We start from the raw sequence: 26,323 nt of genomic DNA on the forward strand, positions 1-26,323 counted from the left end.
ACATAATATAGTTATAAACATAAACAGATATGTATTTGGGTAAGGGCATCCAGAAGGAAGGCCATGAATTTTATTATTCTGGGATTCACATTATTAAAAGATAATTTTTTTTCATTTTTCCTTTGTGTTGCTGAAAATAAATACGGGTTGATGAAAGAGTAACATATGAAAAGAATAATTAAGGGTCAAAGAAATCCCATTAATCAGAATATCCCCCTGCCCATCTTTTTTACAATTAAATAAATGGGCACAGCAATGGGTCATCACCACACTATCAGTCAAGGTCTCATCTCTTTATGGCATCAGACAATAGACCTAGCAGCCGCAAGAGCTAACTATGTGGGAGTCCTGGTTACACAAAAAGACCATGTATCTTCGTAAGTGGGCAGAATAATAATTTCCTGCTAATGAAGGACTTTACAATTTGGCCTGTCTGCCTGTGAGTAAAGGCTAAATTGTATGCATGCATGACTTTGTGTCTCAAGATCCTGTCTTTAAATATGAGCCCCTCACATTACCCAGAATCCACTGCTCCCTCATTAGTATTCCCCGCACCTATTTCTCACACACAGAGTGTCTATCCCAGTTGGCCATATTCTAAAACAAGTCCAAGTCTGTCCTACTGATCACTTCTCCCCCTCCAACCCACCAAACTCCCCTGCATTCTAACCTTGACCAATTTCTCTGCTTCACGTTCATTATTTAATGAGCAACAAATATGTAGGAAGTCATGTGCAAGCAGCTGGTATGAAAGAGATACACAGAAGATACATTTCCCAGCTTTGAGGAGTTGATCAACCAACAGAAGAAATGCACGTTTGAGCAAATGCGTTCTAATACCAGGAAAAATACACATACATTGCTGTGGAAAAACTGAAAAAAGAGTTAACTAATCCCAGCCAGGGCGAGAGGAGGCTTTATGAGAGACGTAATCCCGTGCAAACCACAATCTAAACGACGAGTGGAATTTTCTAGGCAGAAGAAGTGGGGAGGGCATTCCAGATTGAAATAACAGCTTGAGAAAAGGCAAGAAGGTGCAACCACCATTGCATGGTGGGTTCTGTTGTGCTAGAAGATTGTAATGAAACCAAACAAAGCCAGCTTGCACAGGGCTTCAAACCCCTTGTTAAGGAGACTGAACATCTAAACTACCCCGTGGTTAATAAGCACTAAGAAAAAAATTTGAGGAGGAGAATGGCATGATTTGACCTTTGTTTTAGGAAGCTAATTCTAGCAGTGCTACAAAAGGAAGACTTGAATGGCAAAAAAAAAAAAAAAAAAAAAAAGACAGAGAGATGTGCTCTGTTCAGAACGTCCTAAAGGGAAGTCATCATCTTCTCCCTCAGACCTGTCCCTGTCCCTTAATCACGTATTCCTTAGCTCAATAAGGGCACATCATCGTCCAAATGACCCAAACTATAACCCTGGGACTCAACTTTTGCCCCTTTTTTCTCTCCTCCTCCTTTCTCTTCCTCGGTTTCTTTGGCCAGCCAATCCATCAGAGTTGTGTTTATCTGGCAAGGATTTCACGAATCAATCCTGTCTTTCCACGCTTAACGTCCTGGAGCAGGTCCTTGGCATCCTTGCCAGGTGTCTCGCAATAGCTTCCTGTCTGAATAGGACAATTTTTCATAGGAAAGACTTATGTAAACAATTTATTCCAGAAGGTTCATGATCAGACTTGTGGACACAAAGATGAGAGGTGGAGCCAGCAGACAGGCCAATAACATCGGGGGAGCAACGGCACCAACAGAGCAGCAGCAAAGGCACCAAACACAGGATATTGGGAAATGCCAACTTCACGGTGAAGCAGGAGGAAGTCACTCAGGAGACTAAGAAGAAACCAGCAGAGAAGGCATAGACAAAGGCAACATTGTCAGAGAAGCCAAGATTAGAGAGACATTTATACGACATTGGACAGAGGGATGAAGTTGGATTTTAGCCTTTGCCAATTTAATGGTCCTCGGTGATCTTTGAGGATGCGGTTTCCATGATAGGCTGGGGATCGAAACTGAACTCCTATGGGTAAATGAACGAATTGGTGGTGAGGATCTGGTGACATGGAGAAAAGACTGCTCTTGCATTAAGTCAGGTAGTGAGAGAAAAAAAAATCATGTATGCCTGGCCCTTGCCAAAAGATGCCCCATCTTCCCTTCGCTCTCAAGGACATCTCCCCTTTCTCCTTCCCCTACTTCACACACCTTCAATGAGGAGCAGTGTAAGCTGCTGCCATTACAATCCCCAGCCACACTCCACACCAATTTTCCATATCACTTTTGATATAACTCATCCTTTGCAGCGCATGAAGTCTGTCTTCATACCATGCCTGCTCTTGCTGAGTCTGCCTGCACCAGGGTCCGTTAGCCCAAGACGTCCGCAGGAAATGGGCTGCATGGATAAAATTTAGTAGCACTTCTTCTAAATACGAGAGTCTAGAGAAATGCAAAAAAGATGGTCAAGAGATGGAAAGCCAGTCCCCCCAGCCCCTCTCTACTTTGGCCAGAATTAGAAAATAAGGATTTCAGTGTGGAAAGATGAAGGCTTAGAAGGGAATATGATAGGCCTCTAAAAAAAAAAAAAAAAAAAAAAAACAAAAAAACATGATGGATGTGGCCAGAGAACACAGACTTAGTCACCAAATTCCAGAATATTAGACCCAGGGGGTAAATCTTGAAGCTTAAGAGAGGTTGTTTATGTTGGAGCCCTGACTAACTGTCCCTTTCTAAGGTTTTGCAAATCTGACCTTTGTGGAGAGCAATGGATCTCAAATCCTTTTAGGCTGCACACCACTTCTTTGGCTGGGGAAAAAGAGCCATAGCTCCCTTATTCTGTCCCTGCTTGCTGTCATCCCCCTAACAGGAGAAAAATCACCCTCATCAGACCTAATGGAAAGAAAGGTACTAGAGTTTATGAGATAGAAGTGAAATAATCTGTTTCTTATTAAATATCATGAGAAATTTATGAATTCATGCCAGAAACACAAATACAAACATTATCATATTGAAAGCATTTATCCTGAAGGAGACCATCTGGCAGAGCCCCGCAGACCACACTTCGAGAAGCAGAGGGTATGTGTCACCATGGCGGGCTCTTCCATTAAAGCAGCAAGTCCAGGGGAAGTGAAAATTTCAGGGTTTTGAGGGGAAGACTCTGCAGTGATGACATCTGCTAGATGCGTGTCACGTGTTTCTTGAGAGGTGGGCCTGCGTTCACAAGTGTGGTTATATGAAAACATACACTTTCAAAACAAGGGGTGGGGACTATGTCAGAATCTCCCCCTTTAGAAATGGATGCTTTCCTCAGGCACCAAATTCCAGAAGAGTATTGACATACAAAGGTATAGAGCACAATTGTTGGACATAAAGACTGGACAGAAGATGAAGGAGAACGTAGGAAATCTGAGGAGTTAGGAGACACCATCAATTATAGATTAACCCCAAACTGAAAATACTGTACAGCGTCATGAGATTACAAATACATGGTTCTTTCTTTGTGAAATGCAGTCTTAAACACCACACGCTGAGGGGCAATGGGTGGCTCAGTCGGTTAAGCGTCTGCCTTTGGCTCAGGACATGATCCCAGGATTCTGGGCTGGAGTCCCACATCGGGCTCTCTGCTCAGTGGGAAATCTGCTTCTCCCTCTTCCTCTGCCCCTTTCCCCCATGCCTTTTCTCTCTCCCTCTCTCTCTCTCTCTCTCAAAAATAAATAAAATCTTTAAAATAAAAAAAAACCCAAAACCTAACACTGTCACACTTTTTTTTGCCGAAGGGCAGGAATACCTACAATTTGGAAAAAGTACATCCTCTCTGGAGATGGACAGAGCACTGGGGATGCACAAAGTAGAGAAAACCTTGCATTCCAGAAAAGAAGAAATGCTGATGGCAACTTGAAGAAACATCCAGTTCCCTTCAGGATCCAAGTGAATCCCTTTCACCTGGCTCCCCTCTATTTTCATAGGATTCCTGAAGTTGATGTTTTCCTCTTCTGCCTTCAGAGATGCTATTGTTGGTTGGATATCAGGTCTCCGCTACCCTTTTCCAAATCTCTCTCCTCTGTGTCCCACATCAACTCCAGTGGGTGCACCTAGAGAATCAATGGAACAAATTCCTCTGTCTACAATAGGGAGGGCCGGCAGACCTTGACCTTGATAGTCTCTGCACTTGAGAGTTCATTCCCATCATCATCTTGCATCCTGCCTGAGACCATCAGGCACCCACCTGCCAATGTTCAGTCGCTATGTATGGAGTCATCTGAAAAGGGCCACACCATCCATAAAATGATATTAATATGATACACTGCAGTCCTACTTAGGCATGTCTCAAATTCTAACGAGAATAGCCACATCTATCCCCTTGGAGCTCAGGATCTGTCAGGGGTGGCGGGGCTGCAGCTCCTCGAGGTCTCATTACTGTTTGGCTCAGACAGTGAGTCATTCAGATCATGCAGGCTACATATGTTTACTGGCTCTCCATATCAAACACGTTAATGTGTATATTTAGAAGTGGAAGAAATAGCCGTCCTCAATGATGACTCCTGTAGTCTTTATACTTTTAAAAGTTTAATAACTATTTTTAGTACTGTCTAAGAGGTAAGACGTGCACGTGGTAAAATGCAAACTGACTCAGTGATTAGGTTTCAAGAAGAATAACTTTAATTTTGTTGGCATCTTCTGCCTTTGTTTGCTCAGAGGTGCTGTCCCAAGTTGAGCCTTTCCCTAATCTCTCCTCTATGCCACTCATCAACTCCAAAGGATGGACCAAGAGAATCAATGGAACATTCGAATTCTTCCGTCTAGAGCAGTAGCTTCTTGGGAGGCTGGCAGAGCCTTCCAGATGTTATCCAGGAGTCCTAACTGCTATTATCTTGGTCATGTGCTGTCTTCTCTGTCCATATCTATAATCTATTCATGACAGCTCATGCAGTGACCAATTAGATTACAAAAATGAGTGAACGAACTATTTGTCTGTGCTTCTTAGAAGCTATTAGCCATTAAAAAATGTTTAAGTAGGTAAATGAACGTTGAGGAAGAGAGAGGGAATGAGAGTCAGAGAAACAGCAGGACCTCAGAGCATCTAATTCCATTTCCTCATCATATAAAACAAGAATCTGTGGTCTGGAGTGGGTAGAAGTTAAAGAAGAGAGAAAGACAGAGAGAGATTGAGAGAAAGAAAGATACTTGCTTAATAATTAGTAATAACAATTATTTCTATAACTAACACAAGGCAATCTTCTGGTTCAGTTTAGCATCAAATCACAGAAAAAACAGTCCCACAGAAAAAGCAGAAACAGCAATTCAAGTGTTAGCCTCCCCATAAAGCACCAAAGAGGGGGATATACTCTTGCTGTACATGCAAAATCTTAAAAATCTTCTGAGGACATTTTCTTTACCTTAGTGGCAATGAATCCCTCCAACTCCTACACTTCTCCCTCTCTCTAGAACCTCTTAAAATCCTCCCTCTAATACTCAGGCCACCCTGTCCCTTCCTCCCCTCCTTAGCACTTTAGTATATAGACCCCTGGAACTTTTCTGTTTTTTCCTTACTGCCCCACATTCTAGAACTAAAGAAAGACAGGAGCTCTCTAACTGAAAGAGCCTATCAATCCCAAGGAGGATAAACTTTAAAAATAAACTGACTCATAGAGATATCATAATAAAACTCCAGAACATAAAGGTGAAAAAGATGTGAAAAACAAAACTCCAGAACATCGAAATGAAAAAGTCATGAAAGGCAAAATAGGATAAGATAGATTACCTATGAAGGAGTGAAATTCAGATCAACCACAGAAGGTTCAAGAAAATAATGGAACGGCAGCTTAGAAACATTCAGGAAAAATAAATTCAAACTTGCAGCTGTATAACAAGCCAAACTCACACTCAAGAGAGAGATTAAACTACATTCTCAGACACACAAGCCCTCAAAATTTATTATCCACAGATACTTTCTAGGAGAGAAAAGAAAGCAAAAGAACAACCTACCAAATGATATACTCCAGCAAAACGAAATATGAATATAAAAGATAATCAGGTGACAAAGAAGAATGTATTTTTTTTTTTTTTTTGTAAGTTAAGCTTTATGCCCACCATGGGGTCAAACTCATGACCCCAAGATCAAGAGTCACATGCTCTACCAGCTGAGACAGCCAGGTGCTCCAAATGTATGTGTGTTTAATTTTTGTAATTAAAAGGTTATTTTTGTGGTGGTTGCCACAGTGGGATGGGGGAGAGATGAGCAAAATGAGTGGAATGGGAGGTACAGGTTTGCAGTTATGGAATGAATACATCATGGGGATGAAAGATATAGCACAGGGAATACAGTCAGTGGTATTGTAACGGAGACAGTTGGTACGGAGACGGAGGGTAACCACACCTGTGATGAACACAGCATAACGTACAGACTTGTCACATCACTGTGTTGTACACCTGATACTAACGTAACATTGTGTGTCAACTATATCTCAATGAAGAAAGAGTGACTTTTGAAAAGATTGGGGAGAAAGGAAGGTAGAAAACACAATACTTGTAGAAAACTATTACGGAAGTGTAATTTACATACAATGTTATATCAGTTTCAAGTGTACAACATAATCATTTGGCATTTCTATACATTACTCAGGGCTCAACAGGATAAGTGTTCTCCCCCTCTGCAACCACACAAAGTTATTACAGTATTACTGATTATATTCCCTAGGCTGTATTTTTGTCTCCGTGACTTATTTGTTTTATATCTGGAAGTTTGCACCTCTTAATTCCCTTCACCTGTTTCACCCATCTCCCTACCCCCTCCTCTGGCAACAAACCACCAGATTGTTCTCTGTATCTGTCAGTCTGTTTCTGGTTTTTTGTCTCCATTTCATTTCACCTTTGCATCATATGTCATTACAGTTTACAAGATGCTTTCAGATAAATTGTCAGTAGCTAGAATCACAGGACCTACAAAAATATGATTTAAGAGACACTGTGTTGGGGCAAATAATACTTCCAATAAAACTTGGAAATGCCCTCTGAGTGTAGAAATGTACAAGTCATCATGATGACAATGACCGTGGGTCTGCAGAGGGGTGACAAACCTTGGATTCAGCAGGCTGATTGTTTTTTTCACTCTGTCTACCGAGTTGGACTACATTACGAATTGTAGAGAAGAAAATGAAGAAAATGAATGGAGGTAAGAACTGCAAAATCTCAGACCAGCTGACTGCACAGCAAAGGGACTCGTTAGATGTCCGGTCCACGGGGTCTGCGGACTCACTCTGCGCAAGAGGCCTGCTAATGAAATGTCTTAGCTCCACAAAGGCTTCTAATGAGAGCTTCATGGGACTGTTGCCTATGTCATATGCCATGAGTTTGAGGCTTGGAATCTCTCATTTGAACTTTTTTACGCCATCCCGGTATATGAAAAAAAAAAAAAAAAAAGGCAGCTGCCAAAAAGCAAACATTTTCCTGTCTCTAAAAATAAAATGCTGGCAACACTTCAGGCCTCTGTGCCAAGACCTGGCCCTTCCCAGGATAAACAATAGGTGGCCAAGCTGATCACAGGCAAGCACTGAGCCCGGGAGTGGGCCGGGGGCCAGCCTGGAATGCCTGGGTCGAGCCATGTGCAGCTGTAAAGCGAGAAGCCAAAGGTGGCCCTCCCATCACTCCCTCCTCCCCAGCTGATGAAGGACAGCTGCCACCCCTCAGCCAGGGGCCAGGTGTGGCTGAGTGGGGACAGCCTCGGATTACACCAGAAACCTTGACCCAGCAGAGGTCACAGAGCTCCCACTGTCTCCTGCCCCCAGAGCCCCAGGGTGCACAGTGACAGATTTGAGGGCTATGAGAGCCTGTCCAGAGAATGCTCCCTGGGAAGGAAAGTTTCCTAAGGTTCCATCTGCATCCGTCACTCAGGCTTGGGCCCATCACCTGTCAAACACTCCGCGCCCAGCTGAGAGCCCTCACCTGCTGCACGGAGAGCCAGCACAAGCACCTTAGCATAAGAATACTGTAGTAATGGCCGTCAGTCCCGCTCTAATGGCATCCCAGCTTCCACGGCATTTGTTCAAGCCCTGTGCCTTGTCATTAGGGTTCAAATCTTCCCTGGACGACAAGCTTGGCCTTTGGCTGGGTTGGGGAGTTGAAAGGGCTAAGAGAGGGTGAGGGGAGGAGAGAGACTAAATATAGCAAATATTTGCGGGCATAATCACTCCATAAACATGCTTCAGTGGAACAGAGCGGAGGACCGACCCAGATGACGGATGTCACTCACCCGAGTGTCACATCATAAATAAAACTGAATGAGTCCATTCTCCTACAGAACCAGAGTGACGCCTGTTCACACTATAAATATTTATGAAGTCACGGCCCTTAATAAAAGACTTTCTTTTTCCAGGTAAGTAGACTTTAACAAAAAAGCGGAGCCCGAGCTTTTCCTAATTATGGAATGGTCCCTGTAGCTTTTCAATGGGCATTCCATGGAAAGGGAAAAGAAAAAGAAGAAAGAAGAAAAGGGAAAATAAGGCCCCGATCCAAGAGGCTGCTGCACGGAGATCTCATTTATGCCAGTCAAGACTCATTCTCATTCCAAAAGTGACAGCCTTCTCCGGGGTGGCGGAAACCAGAAGAAGCACTATAGGTCCCCGTTCCACCCGGGCCTGTGTAACGAAGGAAGCACAAACACATCCCTGTCATCCAAGTTCAGACCCCTCCCACCACCTCTGCTGGGAGAGACATTCTCCTTAGAGCTCTTAGCCTGTCTCTTAGTAACCAAAAAAATGTACACCTCACCCCATTACTGCGCTTGTGTGCAAAGAATTCCCGGAATGTGCCGATGTGTGCCTGGGTGTCTCTCAGGTGTTTATGCAGAGCACCCCCCCAATCCTGCTCTTACTCCTGACTGCATTAGTGAGAACACCCACAAACGCCGCCGGAATCCTACCAGCTTTTCCTGCGCGCTCTTCGACACACGTTACTGCAAAGAGAGCAAACGCCCCTTGGGCTCGCAGCAGCTGGGCCACATCCCCGCTCCCCTGAGTCACCTGGAGCTCCCAAACCACTGTTTCCAGGACAATACAAGCTAATTTTCATGTCGCATTGTAGCACACACACTACTCATCACTTCAATGCGCCAAAGCCCTTGCCCAAGTCCAGCAAGCCTGTTTCTTTCCCAGGGAGGGCCTCCTGTCCAGGCTCCCTTCCTGCAAACCTCAAGGTGGCCCCTGCTACGTCAGGCTGAACAGGCCCCACAGGGAAAAGGTGAAGAACCTTCTGCTCTAGCCTCCAGGAAGTCCTGTCCCACAAGGAACAGGAGCCTCTGGTTTTATGAAAATGAGTCACAGGCTGCCTTGACCGTGCCTATCTGGGAGGCTAGGGCTGCCATGTATGGTCCGAGCTCTGTGCCACCCACCTCTCCATGTAAGTCGGAGTTCTTTGCCAGGACAGCCTGAGTCATAAAACTCAGCACATTCCTTAAGCGTTGGATAGTCTTTCCTTGTTATTACTTTGCTTTTGTTCTAGGCAGCACCTGGTTTCATTTTAAAAACCCAAATAAAATCTCATGGTCAGGGCTTGGGTGTGGTGGGGAGATAGGAAGGGAAGAAAAAGAGCAAGAAGGGAGTGAAGCTTAGGTTAGGGGAATCAAGAAAGGGCTGCAAACCACCACCCCACCACCCCACAGGCGAGACCCAGAGCAGAACAGAGAGGGAAAACTGCAGAGGGAAGAGCAGGAGAAAGAGGATGGACTACAACTAAAGTGAGTTCGATCAAAGTCCTTCTTGCAGTGTGTGACACGCACGTGATGTCTTGGGCTCCTCCCCAAATTAGGCAACAGTACTAAAAGACCAGTGACCTCCTCTGAGCCCCGATGCTTTCTGAGTCTTCTCAAAAAACCAATAGGCGTAATTTTGATGAATTCTAAGGAACTTTGCAATTATAACACTATGATTTTTATGAACCTGTTTCCTTTTCTCTTGGACCACAAGTCCCAAATTATGTGTAAGGGAATATTTTCCCACAAGCTACTATTTGTTTTTTGTTTTGTTTTGTTTTGTTTGTCTGTGGCAGGTAGTGGAATGGGAGACAACAAAGGATAAGGTGTAGACTCAACCACACAAATGTTGCTGGTCGAACTCAGTTTCTGTGGCCAGGTTATTTTGTAATCTCATCTGTAAAGCTGTTAACACAGAGTTTTAGAATTAAAACAGAATTCTAATAATTGATGTTTTGCATGTAGCAAATACTGAATGAATGAATGAACGAATGATACCCGTTAACATGGAGAATTTTATTTCCTTGGAGTAGTAAAGCATATTAACTGTAGCATAAGACCGGGACCATAGGGTACTGGACTCACGACTCGAGCAGAGGCTTTTACCTCTCCGTGCTTGAGATTCTCTAAATGAGGGGGGCAAAGACAAAAATCCTCGAGGTTCCTGAGTGGCTCCAAGGCTGCATTTTCAATGCACGGCTTGGCGAGCTTAATGGAAACCATACGAAGGGATCCCGGGAACCAGACCAGATGGCTTCCCGGGAATGTATTTAGCTTAACCTGGGCTAAAGAACAAAAATAACCACTAGGAGTTTGGGGGTGGGGGGTGATAGCGACGGTGGTACGACTTTTAATGAATTACCTCTTCTATTCAGCAGGAATCAGCAGAACACGGTCTGGGTAAATGGAAATAAATGGAGCAGGGGCCGGAGGGCGGGGCGGGACGTGGGGAGGAAAAGGTAGGAGGCAGCTACTTTCGTAACCACACAGTTCCTCCTGCCCTCAAAAGACACCAGCCCTTGGGGCCCTTCGCTGCCCGGGACCGCGGCGGGTTCGTTCCCGCGCGCCGCTGTGTCTCCGCGCCGCCGCGTCTGGCAGCCGCGCCCCGGCCCCGCCTCCAGCGCGCCCCGCACGGGAAGGCGGCCCGCGGACCGGACGTAGGAGGGAGCGGGGGGCGGAGCGCGGAGGGAGGCGGGGGCAGAGGGCGGGGGAGAGGGAGCCCGCGGCGGACGAGAGGCGGGCCGTGGGCGGAGCCTCGGGGCCGCGGGGCCCCTCCGGGGAGAGCCGGGGCGTGAAAGGCCGCGATCTCCCCGCCCCCAGCGCCCGGCCCGCCGCGCCTCGCGTCGCACCCGCCCCTCCCCGACGGCGCGGGCGCATCTGCTCCCCAGCGGCGCCGGGGGCGGAGGGAAGGCAGTCGGTGGAAGGCTGCGGCTCTGCGGGGCGAGTGCTCTGAATACAAAAAAACCTTTCTCACGCCCCTGCGCCCCTCCGCGCCCGGGTCTCCCAGATGGAAGGGACAGGCTCCTCCACGCTGGAGCCCACAGCTCGCGGGGCCACAGCACGATTTCTGTGGCTCTTGCGGAGAAGTGTGACTCCCAGGTATTTCCCTTTGAAAAAATCAGTAATGATTATAACGATAACTTTTGTTCCCGCTTCCAAGGCCTGGGGGTGTTTGGAGCCCGGGAAGGTGTCCCAGAAAGCCAGCCTGCGAAGGTCTAGATGTTCGCGGGCCCGCTCCTACCTCAGAGTCCTTAAGCAAACCGCAGGCCTCCACCTTTGGGACTTGGTTTTGCGACTCAGCTAAGAGCCGGTGACGGTCGTCCCGGACCACAAGCGGAGCGCTGATCACCTTCTGAGTCTTCCGGCGAGCCAGCCAGGCTTGCGGAGTCACCCCGTGCGTGCAGCGGGAGAAGAACGGCCCGCTCGTTAGCGCTCGCCCCCGCAGAGGTCACTCTGTGCGCCGGACTGGGTGGGCATGACGTGGCCGAGCCCTCATTCTTAGGCAGGAGCTGGGACTGTCCTGCATTTTCCTCCCTCTCTGTTAACCTTCCTATCACGTATATCGTGTCTCTGTCAGGAAGGCCAGTCAGTAAGCAGGAGAGAGGGAAAAAATGCGGGAACTCTGGAATCCCAAAGGAACTACCACTGCTTCTCCACTGGCCTTGCCTAGCCCTCCCGTCGTCGTGCTAAGATTCTAACCCCCGGTCTTTCCTGCTGTTCGGTTAGGCTGGAATTCCCGGGTGTGAATGTCTCTGCTTGCCAAGTTGGCAACGCGCGTTTCTTGAAGATAAGACCCGGAAATACCGATATTAAGAAGATGGTTACCAAGGCGTTAGACGCCAGCCGAATACCTTAAACAGTGAGAATAATCCTTACCGGTTGTTGAAAATTTCATTCAATCCCTGCCTGTTGCTGATGGGGGGAGTTTGTGCATTTCACATCTCAATGCCTGTTCTCCTCCCCCAAGATACAGCACCTCTAAAAATAATTAAGAGTTTGCCTCGTCTAATAAATTAAAGGTCATGATTTATTTTGTGGTTAGAACTTCAAGCCCAAGGTTTCCCAAACAAGTGCCCCATATTCATGTGTGGACAGAGTGGGGGGATATGGAGGGGGGGGAGAGCGCGACAGGGGCTGGGGGGAGTACTCTCTGCCTGTTGTACCCTAAAAACAAGAGTGGGATGTAATGCCACTAATTTGTCAGGAATTGTTGACTGAAAAGGCTACTGTGAGGTTAGGAAAATCACTTTAGGGGAGGGGGTGGGGGAAGTACCTCAAAGAGAAAGGCAACTGTTCCCCACAACAGCTGCAGCCACTGGCAATGGAATGGCTTGGCGCCAGTACAGCTCCACGCAGCAAGAGGGATTTATTTATTTAGCAATAGTTAATGATGCTCCCAAGCAACTCCCAGGAGGCCCAGCTAGCGGTAAATATACTTTCAGGAAATCATCTACCCTTCCTAGAAGGATGCAGCAACCTTACAGTGAAGGGAGGTCCCTGCACCCCCCTCCCCAGCCACGCACAATGTATCTTTCAGTAGACTTGCCCAGCTCTACCCTCCCCCCCCAAAGAACTCCCTCCACAGCCTGCCACAGCCCTGCCTTCTCATGCTTGCCATGCTCTGTGGGAAACTTTTCAACTCCTATAGCAGAAAAGTCAAGAAAAGTGCACAATTTCTGGAAGGCCATCATTCAATGGACTAATTACTGGGAACCCAGGTGAGTTGTCCAACCCTGCCCCATTAGCTGACTTTGTCAGATTAGCTAGTTGGTGCCCATAGACAAGCATTTTCCAAAGTGATATGTTTATACAACCAGGGTTTTTTGTGAAAATGTTAGGTGATAGTTGAGTAACACTTCTTATTTTAATGGTCAGGTTTGTTTGTTTGTTTTTTTCTAATACACATAACTAGAGTACCAAATCCATTGTGTCACAAATATAATTACCTAGGGTGACGCTGGGATTTTTTTCAAGTCAATTTAAAGGTAAATCTTAAAAAAAAAAAAAAAAGGGAAGACGATAGCAAGAATAATTGTAACTTTTATATTAAATGAGGTGAAGTTAGTGGAGTGCTTGCAGAAAACTAGTTTTTATTCCTTTTTTCCCCGACTCATTCTTTAGGAATCTCTGCCAGAACTAAGACATAAAAAGAATTCCATTTTAGCATTCTGTTAAAAAAAAAAAAATTACTGGATCTTGAGAAAGTCTGATCAGGCGAGACAAAGCCCCTGCTCTGGAGGGCCATGTGAGGGGGAGCAGAAATGTAGACATTAGATATGGAAGAATGGGCATCTGAGGAGAGTGAGCCCAGGACAGTGGGCACCCAGGGTGGGTCCCAGAAAGGAAGGGCAATCTGAGAACTCATTGCCTTTTTTTGCAAGAGGCAGAATCCATCAAATCACTGATAACGCTGATGAAAATTTGGGCAGTAGGAGAGAAATTTCCAATTACCTTAAGCCTCTTTGGGGCTTGTTTCCACAGCAAATGGAGAAATCGATACAAGAATGTTCATGATAGGGCGCCTGGGTGGCTCAGTGGGTTAAAGCCTCTGCCTTCGGCTCAGGTCATGATCCCAGGGTTCTGGGATCGAGCCCGCATCAGGCTCTTTGCTCAGCAGGGAGCCTGCTTCCCTTCCTCTCTCTGCCTGCCTCCCTGCCTACTTATAATCTCTGTCAAATAAATATATAAATCTTAAAAAAAAAAAAAAAAGAATGTTCATGATGCTTTGAGAAAGAAAGAATGCTCATCAGAACAGTCTACTTTTCTGTTAATCACATGATTATAAGTTTGGGATCACCTTCCTACCAATTCTGCACCTACACACACCACCGTCCTCACTTCCACACCATGCACACTTACTGACACCACCCCAGGAATCCACTGTTGGGTGACAAGCAAAAACACTCTTACGTGCTTCAGAAAGTCTTTCCTTAGTTGATTGTAGTTGATCAGGTTCTTAGATACTGGTTTTTTAATTCTCATACCTAGTAGAAAGAGACAGGCAATGTATAAGTGCTTGTGATAGAGTCTACCGTGAGATGAATAAACGAAATTTACTAATATTCCTAAATCACTTTTTTTTATTGTGTTATGGTAGTCACCATACAGTCCATCATTAGTTTTTGATGTAGTGTTCCAAGATTCATAGTTTACGTAAAACACCCAGTGCTCCATGCAATCCGGGCCCTCCTTAATCCCCAGCACCAGGCTCACCTGTCCCCTCACCTCCCTCCACTCTGAAACCCTCAGTTTTCTCTCAGAGTCCTGTCTCTCATGGTTTGTCTCCCCCTCCAATTCCAACTCCCCTTCACTTTTCCTTTCCTTCTAATGTTCTCCATGTTGTTCCTTATGTTCCACAAGTAAGTGAAACCATATGGTAATTAACTTTCTCTGCTTGACTTATTTCACTCAGCATAATCTCCTCCAGTCCCATCCATGTTGATGCAAAAGTTGGGTATTCATCCTTTCTGATGGCCAAGTAATATTCTATTGTATTATATGGACCATATCCTCTTTATCCATCCATCTATTGAAGGGCATCTTGGCTCTTTTCACAGTTTGGTGATTGTGGCCATTGCTGCTATGAACACTGGGGTACAGATGACCCTTCTTTTCACTACATCTGTATCTCTGGGATAAATACCCAGTAGTGCAATTGCTGGGTCATAGGGTAGCTTCTAAGTCACTTTTAATCAATAGTTCCAAACACTCACATCCATACTAACCTCCAGCCCCACCAACTTTTACTACCACCAAAACCTTCTCACATATATGCTCTTTTTCAAAGCTGTTGCTGGCAAATGTCTGTCTGGGATTTCTCCCTCCTCTTATTTCTGCATCCTGCCATTCTTACTGTTAGGATAGATACAACAAAGTAACAAGGTGCATGACAGCAGGAAAGAAGCAGAAATGCAGAAGGCCTTAAATGGACTCAGACTCTGAAAGGGAGGAAATTATCAGATGAAGACCATAATTAAAATGAAGGCAGAGGGGCGCCTGGGTGGCTCAGTAGGTTAAAGCCTCTGCCTTTGGCTCAGGTCATGATCTCAGGGTCCTGGGATCGAGCCCCGCATCGGGCTCTCTGTTCAGTAGGGACCCTACTTCCTTCTCTCTCTCTGCCTGCTTCTCTGCCTACTTGTGATCTCCATCTGCCAAATAAATAAATAAATAAATAAATAAATAAATAAATCTTTTAAAAAAACTAAAAATAAAATGAAGGCAGAACATCATATAAAGTGATAGTTTGGGACAGGACTTACATGATTTTTCATAATTTGGAGGTGCTGTAGAAAAATCACCAAACAGAATTTGGTGTACCTATGAAAAAGAGAGATAAAAATAAATACCAACCACCTTTACAACAATAGAAATTTAATAAAACTGCTTTTCCAGTGTTGTGCTTCCTCATTCAAAAGGCAATTTTTGATACTGCTGTCAAAAGCCATTGTAATAACAGATACTAACAGTAGAATAGAAAGACAAAATGGGGAAAATGTTGATAAAATAGGATAGGCAAAAGAGTACTATCCTAATATAGAAGTAGCACATACAAATCAATGTAGTAAAGCAAGACACCCTAATAGAAATGTGGGCAAAGAAAATGAATAGAATCAATCTTCATTATTCATGGATTCCAGGTCTTCCAGTTTTCCTACTCAATAAAATTTATTTGTAACACCAAAATCAATATATGCAGCATTTTTGAAGCATTCAAGCACATTCAGAGAGCACAAGACAATTCGAGTCACCTGACATGCATTTTCTTAGTCTTATTTCAGCTCTCATCTTTAAATAAATGGGGGGGCCTATATAGTGCCACATTTTCTGCATTTTTATGTGTTTTGTTCGTGATTTCACTGTTTAAAATGGCCCCCGGTGTAGAGCTGACATGCTGCGTGACGTTCCTAAGTGGAAGAAGACTTTGATTGCTTTATGCAGAAAACGCATTTGCTAGATCAACTTCATTTAGGCATGAGTTAGAGTGCTGCTGGCTGTAAGTGCAACGTTGATGAATCAACCAAGCTTGTGAAATAAGGTATCTTTAAACAGAGACACACATAAACACAAATTTACAGTTGATGAAAATGTTGTGACCAGGGGCTCGTAGGAGTCTGGCCCTACATTTCTGCTAGGAGCAATGGTCCAGTAATTCAGTGTTAGTAAGGACTTTAGAAAACATAACTATCTCAAATTATGAGAATTGACTATAATCACAAAAGAACTATGAATAACTAATAGAAGATGCTCAAACTCACTAATAAAGAAATTAAAGTTAAAAGGAAATTAAAATATCTTTATCCAAGTAGGAAATATTAAAATTATTTTTAAAACCACCGTTAGAGAAAATATAGGAAAACAGCCACTGTTGAGGACTGCTGGTGCACGAGGCCAGTTTTCTAGAAGGCAATTTGGCCATATATCAAAGTTTAAAATAAGCTTAACTCCTGATCCGAGAAGTCTACTTATGAGAAAGTACCCTGAGGAGATAATTGTACAATTGCAAAAATTTATATTTAAATTTATTCATCACTGCATTGTTTATAATAGTTGCCAGTTTGAAAAACCTAAATGCCTGGCAATATGAGGTATTTTTAAATTGTGATATATCCAGTCCATGAAATCTTACATATCCATAAAAATGGTAAATATTATTGCTAACACTGAAAGAATATGTCCATGAAAATATTCAGTGATTAAAGCAGATCAGAGGACAATAGATCCCATCAGTGTATCCTGTGTGTGTGTGTGTGTGTGTGTGTGTGTGTTTATGTGTGTGTGCACATGGATGTGTGTGTGCATCTTTGTCTATGCATAAGCATAGGGAGACATTTCTAAGGAAGTTCACTAAAATGTTCATGGTGATTATCCCTGAGGGTAGGGAAAGGATTTCAGATACTTTTTACTTTGTCTCTATTCCTCTGTATTATCTGAAAGTTTAAAATCTGACAAAAGGTGTTTTTGTAACATTTTTTTATTATTTTATTTTTTCAGTTAACAATTTATAAACTTGGTTGTTTATTTTTGTAACCCCACCACCTAAAAGAAAGTTACACACACAATAAATAAGCACTCATAAACAAGTGTTTGATGAATAAATGAGTCTAAACAACTCCAACTTTGTTTTTTTATAAAACATGCAAGGTACAATGATTTAAGCTCTCTCCACGTAAGTGGTGGCTGAGAAATTTTGGACTTACCACCCTGTGTTTGACATCAGGTGAATTTTTAAAAGAACTGGTTATTTGAGGAAATAGTCCTGCATACATATAAAGAGGGAAGACGAGGATTAAACCCAGTATTAGGATAAAATCTCTTATACTCCTGATCATACCATACAAACAAACTGTACACACGTGCCTTATTTCTCTTTAGAATTTGACCAACAGAAAAGTAAGAGGTAAAACAAAACTGTGACAAAAAGTTAATTCATAGTAAATACTTTGGAGCTTTTGCAGGTAGAGGTAATTTTTTTTTTAATGGTACACATTTCAACTTTATTTTAAAAAGAAAACCATACTGACAACAGCTAGGAGACATTGAAATTATATGTCTATAATTTTAAAATATTATTAAAATAACTCCGTTTTACATGTCCTTTGGCTTTCTCAATGAGGTTTTCCTGAAGACTCAAGTAGCAGATGTGTTTCAGTCTTTGCTAATTTTCTTGAGTTTTAATTTAGCTAAAAATAATTAGCTATGTCCCCTTTCTCAATCTAAAAATAGTTAACCTTTCAAATACTGCTCTTTTTATTTTAAAGATTTTAGTTTTTTAGAGCAGTTTTAGGTTCACAGCAACACTGAGAAAAAGATACATAGAGTTTCTAAATACTCCTACCCCCACACAGGCATAGCCTCCCATCATCAACATTCCCCCGCCCCAGTGGGATATTTGTTAAAATTGAGGACCCTACACTGACACATCACAATCACCTTTCCCATCACAGTTTACTTGTGGTGTTGTACAATCTATACGTTTGGACAAATGTATGATGACATTTGTCCATCATTAGAGTATCATACAGAATATTTTCACTGCCCTAAAAATCCTTTGTGCTCTGCCTGTTCATCCCTCTTCCTTCCCAGCCCCTGGCAACCTCTGATCTTTTTACTCTACCCATGGTTTTGCCTTTTCCAGAATGTCAGGTAGTTGGAATCATATAGTATGTAGCCTTTCAGATTGGCTTCTTTCACTTAGTAATATGCACATCAGCTTCCTCCATGTCTTCCATAGCTTGATAGCTCTTTCTTTTTAGTGCTGAGTAAATCTTGCATTGTCTGGATGTACCACAGTTCATTTATCTAGTCACCAATTAAAGAAGGGCTCTCTCTCCCTCCTCCACCCCTGTGTGTGTGTGTGTATTTTTTAATGAAAAAAAAATTTTTTTTTTTTTTTTTAAGGAGGCTCCATGTCCAATGCAAAGTCCAGTGCGGGGCTTGAACTCATGACCCTGAGATCAAGACCTCAGCTGATTTCATGATTGGATGTTTAATCAACTGAGTTACCCGGGTGCCCAGTTATTAGCCGTATTTATATCTTTCTTGGTGAGGTGGTTCTTAAAGTCTTGGGCTCATTTTTTAGTCAGTTTTTTGTTTCTTCTTTTTGAGTTTTAAGACTTCTCTGTATATTTAGAATAACGGTTCCTTCCAAAAGTGTCTTTTGCAAATATTTTCTCCCTATCTGTGTCTTCTCATTCTCTTGACATTGTCTTGTGCAGAGCAGAAGTTTTTAATTTTAATCAAGTCCAGCCTATCTATTATTTCTTTCATCGATCATGCCTTTGGTGTTGTATCTAAAAAGTCATTACCATAGCCAAGGTCATCTAGGTTTTTCCTATGTTATATTCTAGAGTTTTATACTTTTGCATTTACATTTAGGTCCATGATCCATCTTGAGTTAATTTTTGTGAAGGTGTAAGGAACATGTCTAGATTTTTTTTTTCCCTTTTGGCATGTGGTGTGTTTTTTTGTGTTTTTTTTTTTCATTTGGCAGTTGTTCCAACAAAATTTTTTGAAAAAGCCCTTTTCTTTATTGCACTGTCTTTGTTCCTCTGTCAAAGATACATTGCCTATATTTATGTGGGTCTATTTCTGGACCCTCTATTCTGTTCCATTAATCTGTATGTCTATTCTTTTGCCAATACCACATTGTCTTAATTACTGTAGCTTTATTGTAAGTATTGAAGTTCGGTAATGTCAGTCCTCCAACATCGTTCTTGTTCTCCAGTATTGTATTGGCCATTCTGTCTCTACTCTCCCACACAAATTTTAGAATCACTTTGTTGATATCCACAAAAGTACCTTTATGGGGATTAAGTGATTGCACTGAATTTAATTTTAAATTTCACTTGTCCATTGCTGGTATATAGGAAAGCAATCAACTTTTGTTTTTTTTAAAGATTTTATTTATTTATTTATTTATTTATTTATTTATTTATTTGTCAGAAAGAGAGAGAGAGAAAGCACACAAGCAGGCAGAGAGGCAGGCAGGGGCGGAGAGAGAGGCAGACTCCCCGCCAAGCAAGGAGCCCGATGCGGGACTCTATCCCAGGACCCCGGGATCATGACCTGAGCCGAAGGCAGTGGCTTAACCCACTGAACCACCCAGGCCTCCCAGGAATCAACTTTTGTATATTAACCTTGTATCTTGCAACCTTACTATAATCATTTATTATTTCCAAGAGAGGGTTTTTTAAAATCATTTTTTAAAATTTTCTTCATAGATAATATGTCATATGTGAACAAAGACAGTTTTATTTCTTCCTTTCCAATCTCTATAACTTTCATTTTCTTTTCTTGCCTTACTGCATTAGCTAGTACTTTCAGTATGATGTTGAAAGAAGTGGTGAGAGGAGAACACTATCTGATCTCAGTGGGAAAGCTTTATGTTTCTATTACTATGATGTTACCTACAGGTTTTTTTGTGTGTAGATTTTCTTCATAAATTGAAGAAGTTCTCTATTCTTGTTTACTGAGACTTTTTTTGTTTTGTTTTAATCATGAATGGGTGTTGGACTTTGTCAAATGCTTTTTCTGGGTCTCTTGATATGATCATGTGATTTTTCCTTTTTAGTCTCTTGATATGATGGATTACATCAATTGACTTCTAAATGTTGAACTAACCTTGCATGCTGGGATAATCCCACTTGGTCATGGTATAGAATTCTTTGTAGGGCACCTGGGTGGCTCAGTTGGTTAAGCAACTGCCTTTGGCTCAGGTCATGATCCCGGAGTCCTGGGATCGAGTCCCACATCAGGCTCCCAGCTCCATGGGGAGTCTGCTTCTCCCTCTGACCTCCCCTCTCATGCTCTCTCACTCTCTCTCAAATAAATAAAAAAGTTAAAAAAAAAAGAATTCCTTGTATACATTGTTGGATTTATTTGATAATATTTTGTTAAAGAGTTTTGCATCTATATTCATGTTTGTCTGTAGTTTTCTTTTTTTGCAGTCTTTGTCTTGCTTTGGCATTACAGTAATCCTGGCTTCACTATATTAGTTAACTGCCTGCCTCTCTTGCCTAGTTGTGATCTCTGTCAAATAAATAAATAAAATCTTAAAAAAAAAAAGAATTATTTCCTCACCTTCAGTCCTCTGAAAGAGATTGTGGAGAATTGGTATAATTTCTACCCTGAATGTTTGGTAAAAATCACCAGTGAACCCTTCTAGGCCTAGTGCCATCTGCTTGGAAAGGTTGTTAATTACTGATTTAATTTCTTTAATAGATATAAGCCTATTCAGACTATTTTTTTCTTGTGTGAGTTTTGGCAGCTTGTGTCTTCAAGGAAGACATCATTTTGGATATCAAATTTGGGGGGATAAAGTTATATATAATATTTCTTTATTATTCTTTTAATGTCCATGGGATCTGTAGCAATGTTTTCTCTTTCATTTCTGATATTAGTAATTAATGTATTTTTCCCCCTTAGTTAGAAATTCTTCATCTTTTCAAATAATCAGCTTCTGGTTTCCTTAATTTTCTCTGTTGACTTCCTGTTTTCAAGTGTATTGATTTCTGCTCTAATTCTTGTGATTTCTTCTCCTTATTTTCGATTTAATTTGCTCTTCTTATTTGAGTTTTCTAGCATAGAAATTAGGTTGATTTTAGATTTTTCTTCTTTGCTAATATATGCAATCAATGCTATAAATTTCCCTCTAAGCACTGCTTTATTACATTACACAAATTGGTAAGTTGTGTTTTCATTTTCACTTAGTTCAAAATATTTCTTTAGCTTTTCCAAATTTATTCTTTGACTCATGTTACTTAGAAATCTTTTGTTTACTTTGGGGATTTCCCACTTATCCTTCTGTTATTGATTTCTAATTTAATTCCACTGTGGTCTGAGAGCAATATTCTATGATTGCTATTCTCTTAAATTTTAAGGTGTGTTTTATTTCCCAGAATGTAGTCTAACTTGGTCCATATTCCATGTGACCTTTAAAAGAATGTGTATTCTGCCATTGTTGGATGAAGTCCTCTAAGAGACGGTGATTATATCTAATTGATTGATATGTTGTTGAGTTCAACTATGTCCTTACTACTGGATCTGTCCATTTCTGATAGAGATGTGCTGAAGTCTCCAACCATGACAGTGGATTCATCTGTTTCTCCTTACAATTCCATGCTTTTGCCTCACACAGTTGGACACTGTGTTGTTACGCACATGCACATTAAAGATTATTTTATCTTCTTGGAGGATTGACACCTTTATAATTATTATTATTTAGTACCCTTTTTTATTCCTGTTAAGTTCCCTCTTTTGAAGTCTGAAATTAATGTCTCTATTATATAATATATATAATATAAACTATCATATATATATCTAAATTAATATATCTATTCTTACCTCATTTTTCTAAGTATTAACATAACATATTTTTCTCCATTCATTTATTTTAATCTGTATGTGCCTTTATATTTAAAGTTGGTTTCTTGTAAACAACATATAATTGGGCCTTATTTTTTGATCCACTGATAATCTCTGTCTACTGATTAGTGTGAACTGATGTTCACAGTGATTTTGATATAACAGAATTAGCATCTACCATATTTGTTACTGTTTTCTATTTGTTGCCCTTGTTCCTTTTTCCTATTTTTGTCTTTCACACTTTTTCAGGCTTTTTGGTTTTAACTGAGCATTTTTTTTTTATTTTATTTTTTTTTGGACAGACAGAGATCACAAGTAGACAGAGAAGCAGGCAAAGAGTGAAGAGGAAGCAGGCTCACTGCCCCGCAGAGAGCCCAATGCGGGGCTCGATCCCAGGACCTGGGATCATGACCTGAGCTGAAGACAGAGACTTTAACCCACTGAGCCACCCAGGCGCCCCTTAACTGAGCATATGATTCCTTTTTCTCTCCTTTCTTAGCATTTTAATTACACTTCTTTTTTTTTTTTTTTTTTCAAATAACATTACACCACTTCATGACTGGTACAGGTAGCTTATAAAAATAAAATATTCCTAATTCCCCTCTCCCATCCCTTGTAGCATTGCTGTTATTCATTTCTCTTATATTTAAGCATAAATAAGTACATATACAGTTGACCCTTTAACAGCTTGGTTTTGCATTTCAAAGGCCCGCTTATACATTAATTTTTTATAGTACAGTATTATAAGTGTATTTTCTCTTCTTTATGATTTTATTAATAACATTTTCTTTTTTCTAGCTTATTTTATTGGAAGAATAGTATATAGTACCTATAACATACAAAATATGTGTTAATTAGCTGTTTATGTTATCAGTGGCTTCCACTCAACAGCAGGCTGTTAGTAGGTAAGTTTTGGGGGATCAAAGTTATATGTGGATCTTCTACTGAGCAGGAGGGTCAATACCCCAACCCTTACATTGTTTGAAGTAAGACACATACATGTGTAAGACACATACATAAGCCTGCATGGTTGAATACATTGTTACTATTACCATTTTGAACAAACTATTATCTGTTAGATTAAGAATGAGAAAAATAAAAGTTTTTACTTTACCTTTACCTATACCTCCTTCAGTGCTTTTCCTTTCTTTTTATAGATCTTCGCTTCTGAACTATTATCTTCCTTCTCTTTATAGAACTTTTTAACATTTCTTGCAGGGCAGATCTGCTGGCAACAAATTCCCTAACTTTTTGTTTGTCTGAGAAAGTATTTGTTTCTCCTTCATTTTTGAAATATAATTTCACAAGGTACAGAATTCTAGGTTGGTGGGTTTTGTTTTGTTTTGTTTTCTCGCAACACCTTAAGTATTTCATGCTCTTCTCTTCTTGCTTCTGTAGTTTCTAAGGAGAGTTGGATACAATTCTTATTTCTCTATAGATAAGAAGTTTTTCCCCTCTGGCTTCTTCCAGGAGTTTTTTCTTTATCTTTTATGTTCTGTTGTTTGAAAATGATATGCCTAGATGTAAGTACCTTGTTTGTTTTACATTTACCCTGCTCAGTGTTCCCAGAGATTCCTGGATCTGTGGTTTTGTGTCTGACATTGATTTGTGGAAATTCTTAGTTGTTCAATATTTCTTCTATTCCATTCCTTCTTCTCCTTCCAGTATTCCCATTATACTTATGTTACACCTTTTGTAGTTGTTCCAGTCCTTGGGCATTCCGTTCTGTTCCTTTTTTTTTGTTGTTTGTTTTTGTTGCTTGTCAGTTTTAGATGTTTCTACTGAGATAACCTTAAGCTCAGAGATTCTTTCCTCAGCCATGACCAATGTAGTTATAAACCCATTAAAGACATTCTTCATTTTTTTCAGTGTTTTGGACCTCTAGCATTTCTTTTGGTTCTTTCTTAGGATTTCCATCTTTCTGCTTGCATTGCCCATCTGTTCCTGTATGTTGTCTACTTTATCCATTAGAGCCCTTAGAATATGAATCATGGTTGTCTTAAATTCCTGACCTGATAATAACAAATGCTACCACATCTGGTTCTAATGCTTGTTCTCTCTTCAAACTGTGTTTTGCCTTTTAGTATGTCTTGTTACTTTTTCTTGATAGCAGGACATGATGTACTGAGGAAAAAACTTGCTGTAAATTGGCCCTTAATAATGAGGTAGTGGGGTGTGGGAGGAGGGGAAGCATTCTACAGTCCAATGATTAGGTCTCAGTCTTTCAGTGAGCCTCTGTCTCTGGATAGTGAACTTCACAAGTGTTTCTAAATTGTTTTTTTGTTTGTTTTCTCCCCTGTTAGGTGGAGCAGGATGACGAGAGTGGGCTAGAATTGAGTATTTTTCTTATCCCCCATTGGAAGGCTAGGGTAGGCTGGAGTTTGGTATTTCTTTTTCACCAGCTCAGTAAGGGTACCCTAACTGAATACCCTGGCAGATTAGACTTTGGTAAAATAGTTTCTCCTGAGAGCAGTCCTTGTTAAGAAGAACATAGTACTCGAGTACTTCAAAATGGTAATTTCCCCTTTTCCTGCTGGAAGCACTAGGGGATTTTTCTCTGATATTTACTGATAACCTGGCCAAATTCCTAGAGGTAAATCTCACAATACTATAGGGGCTTTCCTATGCCTGGGTCCACCCGGATTTTTCAACCCCCAGACTTATTTGCACTGAGTCTCCAGCAATTCCTCAATTACAGTTCAGGTATTCAAACTCTGTTACTGGTTCCTGTGGTGAATTCTGCTGGTGAGTCTCACTCTGGTAAGCAATGACTACTTATATTCACTTCATCTTTCTAATGTTAGGGGGAGCAGTTTGCCTTGTGTCCTCACCTTTCTTACGAATCCAAGAAGAGCTGTGGATTTTTTATTCTGTTCAGATTTTTACCTGTTGTTAGAATGGAGGGGCATCTTCTAAGCTCCTTATAAACAGAACCAGAAACTGTAAGTTGAGTTAAACATTTGTATGCCTGGAACATTCTATAATACACATCTTATACTTTTAGAATCAGAAGGAACCAAGGCTATGCTGAAATTCTAAGGCTATAAATTTTTCTCAAGGTCTGAAGAGGTAGATTTTTTACAATTTTATGGTATATTTTTTAACAATTTCTTTTTTTTTAAAGATTTTATTTATTTATTTGACAGACAGAAATTACAAGTAGGCAGAGAGGCAGGCAGAGAGAGAGAGGAGGAAGCAGGCTCCCTGCTGATCAGAGAGCCCGATGCGGGGCTCGATGCGGGGCTCGATCCCAGGACCCTGGGATCATGACCTGAGCTGAAGGCAGAGGCTTTAACCCACTGAGCCACCCAGGAGCCCCAACAATTTCATTGAAAATTTTTGTTGAGATATAACTTACATATCATAAAATTGACCCACTTTAAGTATATAGTTAATGATTTCAAGTAAATTTATTGAGTTATACGACCATCATCATAATACCATAATCTAGTATTAGAGCATTTCATTATCCCAGTAAGATTTCTTATGCCCATTTATGGCTAATCTCCTTCTGCCCTCAGCCCCAGAAAACCATTAACCTACTTTCTCTATAGATTTTCCTTTATTGGACATTACACTTAAATGGAATCATATACTAGGTGGCCTTTTATGTCTGCATTCTCTTAGCATAATGTTTTTGTGGTTCATTCACATTGTAGCTGTTTGGTATTTTGTTCCTTCTTATTAATGAGCAGTATTCCATTGTATGAATATACAAAATTTTGTTGTCCCTTCACAATTGATAGACATAAGGGTTATTTCCCATTTTGGATATTATAGGTAATGCTGCAGTGAACATTCATGTGCTAGTCTTTGGACATGTGTTTTCATTTCTCTTGGGTATATACCTATATGTAGAATTGTTGACTCCTATGGTAAGTTTATGTTTAACTTAGAAGAAATTGTCAAAGTGTTTTCCAAAGTGGCTGTACTATTTTACATTCCCATTAGCAATCAATGAAGATTCTAGCTTCTCTATATCCTCTCCAACATTTGTTATTATCAGTCTTTGTGGATATAGCCAATCTCATGGATGTGATGTGCTGTCTCAATGGTTTTAATTTACATTTCCCTAATGACTGATCATGTTGAGTTCTCTGGTATATTTTTATTTTAAAAATAAGAGGGGGGCACCTGGGTGGCTCAGCGGGTTAAAGCCTCTGCCTTCAGCTCAGGTCATGATCCCAGGGTCCTGGGATCGAGCCCCCCATCGGGCTCTCTG

The 26,323-nt window shown here is 41.4% G+C and overlaps 1 protein-coding gene across 1 annotated transcript in view; it reads right to left on the reverse strand.

Moving 5' to 3' along the window:
• Window positions 1-11,396: 11,396 nt before the first annotated feature.
• The window catches only part of C2H4orf51 (chromosome 2 C4orf51 homolog), a 35,903-nt gene continuing 20,976 nt past the window's right edge, over window positions 11,397-26,323 (reverse strand). Inside the window, exons 3-6 of the mRNA XM_045994132.1 lie at window positions 17,436-17,494; window positions 15,498-15,555; window positions 14,149-14,222; window positions 11,397-11,660 (exon numbers count right to left, since the gene is read on the reverse strand). Coding sequence (XP_045850088.1) covers window positions 11,535-11,660; window positions 14,149-14,222; window positions 15,498-15,555; window positions 17,436-17,494 — 317 coding nt within the window. The 3' untranslated portion in view covers window positions 11,397-11,534. The remainder of the gene's footprint in view (window positions 11,661-14,148; window positions 14,223-15,497; window positions 15,556-17,435; window positions 17,495-26,323) is intronic.

The sequence above is a fragment of the Meles meles genome, chromosome 2, assembly GCF_922984935.1.
Source record: "Meles meles chromosome 2, mMelMel3.1 paternal haplotype, whole genome shotgun sequence".
NCBI lineage: Eukaryota > Metazoa > Chordata > Mammalia > Carnivora > Mustelidae > Meles > Meles meles.